We start from the raw sequence: 12,579 nt of genomic DNA on the forward strand, positions 1-12,579 counted from the left end.
GGTTGTCTGTTTGTTTTGTTGTGTTTTATTTTTTTCGTTTTCATGTTTAGATTTCCTGTAGTTAGTTTGCTATTGTATGATTGTTAGAATGTTTAAATTTGCATTTTGTAAATTGTTAAAGTTATATTTATTGCACTAAACTGTTATCCTACTTTTAATGTTTATCTTTTACTTCAATGTAAATGCTAGAATAGTCTTTTTATTTTTAGACATGTTAATTTCACTTGTCTTAATTAGTTGTACCTGCACTATTCTATTGTTTTTAAACATTATAATTTTTCTTTATGCCTAAACTAATATGTTGAAATTAATTAAAAATTTAAGTTTGGGGGAAGGGAGAAAATCTTTTTAAAAGGACTAAACTTTATTTGTCCTTAACAAACTGTATTATTTTAAAAATTTAATTCAACATACATGTCAGGATAACTTAAGATAACTATATTTTAAATTTTATAAATGTCATAGAAACCTTTAAGTTTTTATAATGAAGTTTAGTTAAAGTTAAAATATTTAGTATGAAAGGACAAGATTATGTTTTTACTATTTAAAGTAAAGAAAATTGTATTTTTAAAATTGTTAAGAATTTTAGAGTTTTACTTAAAAAAAAAGAAATTGAGACAATGAAAAATCTTTTTCAAAGCTAATACAATTTTGTCAAAATAAGGAAATGTGGAAAGTTTTTAATTTTAAGCAGAGGATGGACGAGTTCAAAATCATTAAAGGTTATCCAAATATAATAATCCTCACATGACATGAAAAGAAAAACGAAAGGATTGAAAAAGTTCCTAAAGAAAAATCAAAAGAAAAAAAGAAGAGCAATAATGAAAAAGTGTGAGGAAAAGCTTGAGGATATGTCTAATCATAATTTGACTCTACTTGAATCATCTTAAGGAAAGGAACTTAATTGCATTTCTAAGTTAAGGCTTGAATTATTAGTATCCTTACTTCCTTATGAAGTTCTTTTTACTTTAATTCTTCTAAGCATTCAAAATATGACCAAATTACAATTACTCTTAAAATAAATTGAAAATCAGAACTCTTAGACTTGACTACCAGATATTCTTACATTTTAGTTTTAACCTGAGTTATTAAAACTTTTTTAAAACTTCACTATCACATTTATAAATCAAAAACTATAGAAATCTCTAAGTTAAACTCATTTCCACAAGCTATAATTTTTACATAGTATAAAAGAGTTTCTTGAGGACAAGTAACGTTTAAGTTTAGGGGAATGATCCACCTTAAAATTACTTATTTTTAGTGCATATTTTATATCATTTTATGCATATTTTTAATGATATTGCACTTTAAAGAGATGTATTTTTGTATGTTTTTGGTTTTAGGTACACGGAATTGACATTCAAAGAAAATTAGGTAAAAATGAGCAAAAATTGTGCATATTATATGGCGCCATGATGTCGTCCCTTGGCGCTATAGCTCCACAGACGCGGACAAACGATGTTATAGCTCCAGTAACTTTCTTTCTAGAAAATCTATTGAATTTGGCCGAATTTTGAAGGGGTGTTTGAAGCAACCCTTGGTTATTTTCAAAGATCTATTAATATGGACGAAAACTGGATGAAAGCGAGGAAATTTTGACAGCTTTTAAAGGCTTTAGGAAGTCCTACTTTTGTGTTTAAGTGTATGTTTTAGTGTGTTTTGTGTTGTAAAAGTAAGAGTTCGGCGATTTCTTAAAGGAGACTTCAAAATTTATGTTAGGGAGAAGACATATGGTACTTTGTATTTGTGCTTAAGTTTTTTGTTTCTATGACTTGGATTTCAATATAAATTTGGTGTTTTTGTTTTATTCTCCATGAGTTCTAAGTAGTTTCCTTTCTTTCTCCTTGCTCTTAGGAATTAATCTGGTGGGATGAGAATGATTTAAAGATTTCTTTTTATCTTTAAAAATTGTGATGACATTTTCACCAATTTTTCATTGACTTTACAAATTGGCCACTAATGAGGTTAAAATTCGTTGAGAAACATAAAGATCTGGGAGGGCTATGATTTCACCAAACTAGTGAGTGTCACCCTTCATTCTAGGCAGAGCAATTGCGATCACCTAATGGCGAGTGCAAATAAATAGGTAGATAAATTTTGTTGAGCATAGAATTGATGTTTCTAGGGTGACAGACTATATTCCTTTTCAAATTCAATTTAGAGTTTTGATCGTAAGGGTCTCTAATAGGTCCTCTAGAGAGGGCACAGTGAGTAATCTGGAGATGAGAGGTCATAATCTACTCAACACTACTACACAAATTGGTGAAAAACTCTAAATTAGCTAATGTTCTTGGTTAGCATTGGAGGAGGTAAAAAATATGAATTCTCTTATTTTTCACAATACATCATCTTATTTTTAGTCATTCAAATCCTGCATAGATTATTTTCTCATTGCAAGGGGAAAGATATTTACATATTATGCAAACTCGTAGAATTACTTTTATTAAACTATTAAATATAATTGTTTATATATGCTTTAATTTAGTCTTAACCATTGTTATCATTTTGTTTTCATTTAAATCTGCAATTTAAATAGAATTTGCTTTTGAGTTTAGCAAGCTGATTTAAATTGTTCAACTATCCTCCTGGGATCGATACTGGGTTTTTAAGGAAAATTCTGTATTACTTGAAACGATATGTATACTTGCGTAATACCTCTAGTGTGTAGTTTTATTATTTATATCATTACATTTATTCACACTAGCCGCTGAATATAATTTACGTAAAATTTTTGGCAATATTTTAGAGATTAAAAATACACGTAATTACAGGTCGGGTCAGACAATAGTAGAATGATAGAAGTTAACCACATTTGCTCGATAGAATAGGTATATTGTCTTGGAGTTCATGCTTACATTTAAAGAGTTAATTTAATTGGATTGGTCAAAGGATTTAGGGAACTATGCTCTTGCCAGTCAAATTTTCTTAGACCACCGAAAGGGGATAAGGAACGACTAACTCTTGTTTGACACTAAATTTTAATCACTTGCTCAATTCATATTCTCCACGAAATCAATTCAAGGGGGAAACTTCTTAAAACTTGAATTTCCTACAAACATTCTTATGCTTGCTTGATTAAACTAGTTTATCATAAACTTTAGATAATTATCATTGATAATGATGATACAGAGATTTCTCAACTGAAGGGAAGTTTGGGGAAGTAATTTGAGGTAAAGGATCTATGATAGCTCAGATACTTTCTTAAGGTTGAATTGGCCCATGGACCAGAGGGGATGGTCCTATCCCAGAGAAAGTATGTACTGGGTCTTCTCATAGGACATGTATGCGAGGGTGCAAACTTTCAGTCTCTCCACGATATGAGGTCAAGCTCCGTATAAATGCAGGTGAATCAGTTGATCGTGAGGGGTATTAGGGGATGGTGAGTCTCCTAATCTATCTATGTCACACTCGATCTGATATTTCTTTTGCAATAAGTGTGGTGAGCCGCTACATGCATGATGCAAGAACGGTTCATATGGATGCAGTGTATCAGATTTTGATGTATCTAAAGAGTGCACTAGGGAAATTACTGTCAAGTTGAATTAGTTAATAAGATTATGAATGTTTATTACAAGCTTAGTGTGTTATTTAACTTACCAATGAAAAGGTCACACATCATCAATCAGGCTTTTACCATTTAATTCTCCGATGAGGAGAGTAACTTAAAGAGACTAATTTAATTAATTAATTAGTATTATTATAAATAAAAGATGAATAAGTTGAATGTTCAAATTCTCAGTAAAAATGATATTATTAACAAATATCTATTACCTTTAATTAAATATTATTTATTGAATAAAATCTAATATATAATTATATAATTAATGTTTAGATTATATTCACATCATAACAAATTCATTAATTTTAAAAACAATGACCCAAATTTAAGAAACTACCTTCCGTAACATTTATATTATTACTATATTTATTACTGAAAATAAATGTAACGTGCATATTTGTCAAAGAAAAGCAAAGGAAATAAATGCACAAATCTTAGGTCCTGTCCCTATAAGCAGCTAAACAATATGTTTATAATAATATTATTATTATGTAAGTTCTCTCGAGAAGCTATGTAGACAACTAAGGCCTCCAGGGCGCCATGTTGGAACTGGAAGAACAGCCGCCTGAAACAGGATTCTGGGTCTGGTTGAAACAAGAATAAAAATTTAGAAAATTTTAGGGATAAAAAAAATAAAAAACAAAACAAAAACAAAAGCCATATTAACTCTACATAAACTCTAAACTCTAAATAAAAAAGGAATTATTAAAATATAGACTTTCATTAAATTTCATAATAGTCTAGAAAAAAAAAATAATTACAGATGAGCATAATCATCTTAACCTACTGGTTGAGAGTTGTCTTTCAACATAGAGGTTTTGGATTCAAGACTTTACATATGTGTTGTACATAGAAAAAATCATGATAATAAAATACATTATATTATATTGGCAACACATGCCTTAATGCCAAATTATTTGAAAGATTGTACATGTTGGAATGCAATTAACTTCTAATGTAATCACAATCATTCATTGAGAAATTGTTGCTATATTCAATTGATGAACAAAAATTTCTTCAAAATTCAACTATAATCTAATGTTTGAATGTTGTTTCAATGAGTTGAAAATGAGAAGAGAATGGTCATTCTCCGCGAACTTGAAGATAATTTCATATGAATATTCTCCTACCACGTGTGGTAGAATAATCATTTCTCCATCTAAATTTCGGGCAGTTACATACATAACAGACAATTCTCATGTATTTACATATCTCATACTTAAACTTTCATATTTACACAAAGCAATTAAATCTTTAATATCAAACATAAAATAACACTATTACTATTTTTTAGGAGTAAAAGATTCCTTTTAATGCATAGGCTTAAAAGACCTACTATGGATAAAAATTATAAAGTTTTAATATGAGGTACGTAAATTTGAAAAAATCGTGTGCCACGTATGTACAATTTCCTATCTCTCAAAGCCATCTAGTAACAACCAGCCTCAACTTCATCTTAAGGTGAATATACCTAAGCCAATTTTGAGAGAACAGAAATTCTCATTCCACAACAATTGTTGATCTCAAATCACATGAAGTCATTGCGCATTCTCTTATGCCGGTGCTTAGCCATAGGGCAATTTTATATTTTATGTGCCCAAGGACAATTGAGTCTTTTATTATTTTTTATTGCTTAGTATAAATAGACCCTAATAGTTCTAGGATTAGGTATGATTGTAGTTGTGATTCTTGCGGTTGGGGGTTCGGTAAAGAGTTCCTACCTCCCAAATAGTAGGATTTGGGAGAGATCACTTACCTCTCGAATATAGGTGCTTATCTTTATGCATTTGTGCAACGTGTGCAATTTTATTTAGTATTTCTGAAATAAAGATATTTTGTGATCTATTTTAATGAGAAATCAACCTAAATCGTATCAAATTGGCATCAGAGCATCGATATGAAAAAATAAGAAAAATCGACTCACAGAGGATTGGTCGCGCTCATAGGGAAACGATGACATGATTGTGGCTTACAGAGATCTAAAACTCCTTTATGTCACGAAGGGAATGACACACTCCTATGGTGGAATGAAGATAATAATACATCGCTAATGCAGCTAGGCAGCTATGTGCATATCACCTTCGTAACCAAACCCTATGATATAATCTCGATCAGAGCCTGTTGGGAAGGTGATGGCGGGATCGTAATTGCAATTGGAGCTAGCTACCTATTGCCTTCATGACCGAACCCTACGATACATATTGCAATCAGATTTTGTTGGGAAGGCGACGAAGAGATCCTATAAAACCATGACAGAAGCCTTGTGATACGATCACAGGTCGATTTATTAGGGAAATAGAAGGGATATAAGCATGCATTCATCTCCTTCACACTGAACCATGTGAAACAAGCTCGAGCATACTAGTGGGGCTGGTAGCAACATCATCTAGCGTGCCCTAATTGTGATCCTAGAAGCCTGCAACCAAATCCAGAATCAAACGTGCCCTAGTGATAGGAAGTAATGGCGGTCAAGAATGAAGATTTGGAGAAGAAATGGGAGGAAGAAGTGGGGAAACTTAAATCTAGGATAAAAGAAAGATTTTTTGCTATTGACAATTGATTCGAGAGCTTGATAGAGATGTTGAGGAAGCTTATTGAGATGCAATCCAAGACCTTACCAATGGTTTAGTTTGTAAACCCTTCCCATGGGTTGAATGAAGATTCATTAGCTAAATCAAAACGGAAATTGTTCAAACGAGAGGAATACAAGTAGAAAATCATCCATCTTCAAGAAATCCTCTCAGGTTTCTGATGGAGGTGGATAAGAGATTTTCTTATGGAAGCGGGTGGACCGAAATAAGGAGAAGGGGCTATGCAAGTGGTATGGAGGAGCATGAAGAAGAGAGAAGAGAATTCAAGATGGTCATATGGAAATGATTGAAGGAGTACTTTTTACCATCAATACATGGGGAATAATAGTAAAGGGAGAGGGAATTAGAGTTGAGATGCTAGGGTTGGGAAGATAAAAATATCAATCTTTTGGGGGAAGATGTACATGAGTGGGTATATTGGATAGGTCGATATTTTGTGGTAAATGAATTATATGAGGAGGAGAAGCTCAAAGGCGGTGTGGTTATGTTTAGAATTGGAAACCCTAGCATGGCTTCATGGTTTTCAGTGCAAGGAGTAACGCAAGGGCTCCCAGGCCCGCGCGGGTGCAACAAGTGTTGCATGCGATCGTTTCCGTATGACCAATTATTTTGCTTTGACTGAACCGATGCAAGTTTTCTCCCTTCTGAGGAGTCGGCCCAATATTTTTGGGTCTCTCCTAGTCATCCCTTTATTACATATTTGTATTTCTGATGTTGTAGGTTTAGTTTTATGCATGTGTTTGTTTAAGACAATTGTCTCAGTTTCTCTCTTTGAGGGTTTGTATCCAAGGAATTGGATGGTGCTCTGGCTTTATCTCTCTCCCGAGGTGGTGATCATCTTCTACATCCTCCCCACGTCACTCCAGTTCACTATATCTTGTCGTTGCTACCTAATTGTATCTTTCTCCTTTAGTTGTAATTATCTTCCATTATCCTTCCCACACTACTCTTGGTCTCTTTATCTCGATGCAGTCGCCTGCAACAACATTCCAAATGTTGTTTTTTATAGTCCCATATGCCTCCTTTGCCTTCCACTCCCTCTTCTTTGCTGTCATCGCATAATTCCAACCCTCAACCTTCACTTCTATCACTATTCCCTCGCTCGCTTCATTTTTTTACTGTTGTTCAGTTGTCTGTAATGCTACTCTCATCCAGAAAACAACACACATGCTATTTTCATGTGGTCCCCTGGCAAGTCCAACCTTTCCCACCATGCCTTGTTGTTTGCTCACCACCACACTTGTTGCCCTCGCAGTCAAAGCCCTCAAATTTATTGCCATTGAGATTCCAACCCCTTCTTTTATTGTTCCAACCATCTGTTACAGCCTCCCAACCACAGAGCCGACCTCCACCTCCGATTGTTCGAGCCTAGTATGAGTTTGTGTCATCCTTGTTGTAATTTCACTTTCAAGTATGTTTTCATTGTAACCACCTATTTGTTTTTTTTTAATAGTATTCGGTTTTCTTAATGTAGTTTGGGTTAAATCTAATTTCAGGGATGCTAGATGTCTAATATGCTCATGGGAAGAATTTAAGAAATGCTCCTTAGATTGTTTTTGAGTCATTCGAGAAAGAGATCTACACAAGCACCTCTTTGCATTGACTCAGGAAGTAATTTTCTTATCCTTAAAATATGTAAAATCAAATCAATTTAAAACAAATAAGCCTAATAAACTTTCTAGTATAGATAGTACCTAAGTTTTAGTTCTACATCTTGAAAGGGATATAGAGACATGACTCCGGCAAGACAACCCCTTAACAATACACATCATGACAACCTTTTATTGTAAGTGTTCATATAGGCTAGGGGTCATCTTAAGGAAGATAATCAAAACAATAGCACAAAAGCATGAACTTCATATGAATCTTAGCCTTTGGATATGTCCATCTTCCTTTATATGATAAACTTAATGGCCCTATTTTTGAAATTGCACTTCAAGTGATTAAATGACATTCCTAACATAGGCAAGATTAAGTTTATCATGGAATCTTCTAGTCATATGGAGGAGGTATTCATAACCCATGGTTGATGATGAGGATTCTTCTGTCAGATTGAATTGACTACCTCCTGTGACTAAGTAGATCAGGGATCATGACAGCCTGAGATGACAAAACCATGAGTTCTAGATTGGGTTCGTTTTAATTCCACCACCATCCGCTTTAAGCTTCAAGTGGTGAATTATACAACTTAAATCCTATGTCTACTACTATTATATGTTGAATATTCAATTCTTAATAAGGAGTCTTAATTAAAATTGCTCTCCCATTATCAGAAAAGGGTAATTAACCATAAGGGTTTGTGCCTATGGGAAGCCTCAAACCCCATATTAAAAAGTCCCCACTAAATGAGGGTCAAATCTCTGGGTAGTTTTTTTATATACAATCCAATCAACATTCTGAAAATTTGATCCTCCTAAGTGCTCTCAACAAATCAAAAATAAAATAAAATTCATAAAGTTTTTGGAATTTTTGAAACCACCCACATTGACCTACACCAATTTTGTTTAGAAACACAAGCACTCTCTCCTTCATCAAGAGTATTATCAAATATGCTACTCGAGATGTAGTTAATCTTTGGAGCCTACCCCTTAAGTAAACATTGACCCTCAAAATTTAAAAAGCCTACCCCTTAAGTAAACATTGACCCTCAAAATTTTAAAAAAAAAAATCATTTTAGGAGCTATTTTCTATACGAGAATTTTTAGGACTCTTATATGTAGTATGACTTGCATTGTTCTTAGCGGGCTCCATAGAAAGTATTGCTATCTATAATCAAATCTCTACTCCAATGCCAGAGATATCTTCAGAAGAACATAAAGATTATTCCATGATGAATATGGTTTCATTTGCCTATGTTCTAGATTTTCAATTGCGAAAATATGATTTCAATGTCACTTTTAGGAGAAAATATTAGGTGCAGATTTCACACCTACGGGCAACAACTAAGATCCATCGGAGCTTTTTTTCCCTCCTCAAAAAAATCACTGTCGATGTCCGTAGGTGTGAAATCCGCATCTATTATTTTTTTCCACTTTTAGAGGTCCGAGTTCATTACTATTAAAAGTTCCATGTTTTATTGGAGGCTAAAGTTGAACTATTTTGGTATTCTCTCAATTTCATCATGAATTAGACACATATAAATCAAACGATACATACATGTTACTCCAAAGGGTTTGTAACACTTTCGATGCTAGAACATTCCAGAAGGTACGAGCATCGATAATTTCGGTACAAATATTCTCAAGACTCAACTCGTTTGTTACTTAAAGTAAATGTTATATCTTATGTGACCATAGCATCTCCCCACACAACAAAAATTAATATATAGATGAATGAAGTCATCAGAGCTCACCTGAGCGTAAAGATGCTCATGAAACTTCACCATACCACGAGAACCAAATGAAGAAGCCCATGTCTGAAAATCAGTATCATATCCAGTATTAGGTTGTTGGTAGAATTTAAGAGGATAATTCATATCATAGGACTGATATGGATTATGGACACCAAGCTGCACTTGCAAACAGGAGTTTTGGTTCAAATCATTTGAGGCATTCCCAGGTCCTCGTCTGCTACATTCTGGTCTTTGAGTGTCGAAAAAACCTTGAAGTGTTATGCCTGCGGAGCTGTCGAAATTCCTGAAACAAAATTCAACACTTTCAGAACACAACATTTTTGAAATAATTATGTCTTACTATTGAAAGATAATAATAGCACTCAAGTCTACATTGAATTTAATGAACGAAATTTATATGAATATCACAGTAGTTCAAAACTCTAAAGCAAATATACACAAAAGAAATATTCTCATAGGCCATTATAAAATTCTACAATGGAGATTGAGGATCAGCATTTTTAATAAGTATTAAATGCATATGAATAACTAATTTGTTCTTAGCTAAGACAGAATATAAATTAAATTTAATTAAAATTTAAAAATGATCCCAAATTGAACCTTGCAGAATAATTGGTGTGTTTAAGTGGAACATATTAATAATGATGCATTAGAACATTGAAGCTTCCAATATTGCAAACTGAGGCTTATGTAGGTGTGTAAAGATTAAACAACAAATTTTCAAAACTTAATCAGTAGAAAGAGCTTTCATACACTAGCAACAAAAGTAACATAAAATAACAAATAAAAAAAGAAAATAAATAAATAGTGTACATGCCCTGACCTCTGCATTAAATAAGCATCTTCTGAACGCATAAGATGATGCCCGTCACAACCATGAATCCATTGCATATGCGGAGATTGTTGATCATTGCTCATTGCCATGGGCAATGGAATACTATTCTGAAATAACATAACCAAACAAAAAACATTTGAAAAAATGGAATCAATAATATTTAAAGCAATATTTCTACCATTTAGTTAAAGATTTGTGTGCATGACACGAAAATAAAATATTGTACATTACCTGACCACTATTGCATAGTGGCATAAGTTGATTCCCAAAGGAGGCCTATCAAAAAGTGCGAGCAACATTAGCAAGCCAAAAAACAAAATTTGTATTTGAGAATGCAAGCAACTTTAGTAACACCAGTTAATTTATAACATATCTCTTAATTTATAATTAATTAATTTAATAACATACCAATTAATTTATAAATAATTAAAAAAAATATAAAATTAATTTTACCTAAAGCTGACACACTCCACAAAAATATAATTCTACTTGTATAACTTTTTTGCTAGGCTACTCTTTAATTTTTTTGACTAAATTTCATAAAACTTAATGATGCATGTATTGTTTCTTGTATAATCTTGAATGTCAATATTATATAGAATGAATGACACGTACCTTCTGTATTTGAATCTGATTAAGAGATGCCCTGAGAGTGTGTTCCATACGTTGGATCTGGTCTATGCTTTGAACTTTTCCAGGATCAGTCCAATAACTGTAACCATCATTAAAAGGCATCATTTACAATGCTTGACCAGTGAATATGAACCTAGATACTAAGACACTTGGATGTCCTCTTAAGAAAGAACACCATTTCATTTAGACATATTCTCATTTAGGAGATAAGAAGAAAATAAGATTATGGTAAACATGAAAAAGCAATTCAGTGCCAAATCTGTGTTCGTCAATTTTGTCGAGAAACACAATATTAACTCATAAGGAAAAGAATTCAAGGAAAATGATACTGATGAGGAATAATCATTATTTTAACTGAAACTATGACTAACTAGAAGTTTGAACTTTTAAGAACTAAAGACTACACTTAAAAAGATTAAAAACAAGAGAATAAAAGATCTTTAAAGCGCAAATAGTTATTTTTCTAGTATAATAAAATATTGAATCACCTCAATCTCAGTTCCAATTCAGCCAACTGAGCTTTTAATGTCTGCAAATGGTTGGTCAACTCCTGCACAAAGACATAATATTAAACCTAAAAATGATCAAATTTTATAATTTGATTTATATTGTTTTCATGCATGTAATCTACTACCAATACCTCTTCTGTCCGAGCACTGCAAAAAAAAATAAAATAAAAAAAGAGAGACAAAATGTTAGAAATTTGACTTTATCATAATAATATGCAGCTAAAATAAATTAAACCATTTAATCCATACCTTGAACCAATAAAATCTTCAATTTTTACATCATGATCCAAATTCTTGAATGTCTTTCTCAGTGTCTAAATCATAATAAAAGAAAACCAATAAATTTTTGCTTGAAATAAGATTTATTTGCTCAAAAAATAAACCACACAAAAAACTTGCATTTCAATAAACAACAACTGTTAATTACTTATTTTAATTAATTACAAAACAAATTTGGTGCATCCACCATATTAGGATTTAAAGTTTTATAGTACGAACCTAGTAAATCTAATCTAGCATACTTGAGAGCTCTCCATGTAATTTCTGGTGCAATGATTTCTTTTTGTTTTCTATTTATTTCAATGAGGGGGGAGAAAAGTAAAAGCAAGGTACAAATTTTTATGAGAAGAATGAGACAGATGAACTTACTTCAAGGATCTCCAACTTGCTGCTCAATCAAAAGAAAGATTGATGATGAGAAAGATGTAATCCATTTAAAGAAACTGAATTATTTCAAACTAAAAATGCTCCACCATACCTGTTTTCCCTTCCTTGTGGCGATAACTGATAAAATTTTGAAATCATTTGCACGAGATTGCTGAAAAGAGAAAATTAGATATAAGTAAATTTTTTGAGCTAAAACGGATAAAAAAAACCTAAAAATTAAGCCATCTCGTTTTGAGTTCGAGCGGATTTTGAGCCAAATCAAACTGGTACGGATCCAAATAACTCATAATTTGAGCCAGCTCGTATTAATTTCAAGCCAACTCGAGTTCAATTCAATTTCGAGCCGAGTTAGCTTGAAATCATAAATAACACGCGACGAGCCGGTTTCAAATCAAGTTCAGTCCATTCGACTGGATTTTGAGATGGCCCCAACT

The 12,579-nt window shown here is 32.6% G+C and overlaps 1 protein-coding gene across 1 annotated transcript; it reads right to left on the reverse strand.

The window, feature by feature from the left end:
• Window positions 1-4,062: 4,062 nt before the first annotated feature.
• LOC110021420 (agamous-like MADS-box protein AGL65) lies at window positions 4,063-12,296 on the reverse strand (the record flags this gene model as incomplete). Its single annotated transcript, XM_020719903.1, is given in 10 exon segments — window positions 4,063-4,143; window positions 9,503-9,785; window positions 10,326-10,444; window positions 10,569-10,613; window positions 10,953-11,049; window positions 11,459-11,520; window positions 11,611-11,626; window positions 11,729-11,793; window positions 12,128-12,146; window positions 12,237-12,296. Coding segments are annotated over 10 exon segments (829 nt in total), but the record flags the coding sequence as incomplete, so codon positions are not given.
• Between the last annotated feature and the right edge of the window lie 283 nt (window positions 12,297-12,579).

Source organism: Phalaenopsis equestris, unplaced genomic scaffold (assembly GCF_001263595.1).
Source record: "Phalaenopsis equestris unplaced genomic scaffold, ASM126359v1 Scaffold000134, whole genome shotgun sequence".
In the NCBI taxonomy this organism is placed as follows: Eukaryota; Viridiplantae; Streptophyta; class Magnoliopsida; order Asparagales; family Orchidaceae; genus Phalaenopsis; species Phalaenopsis equestris.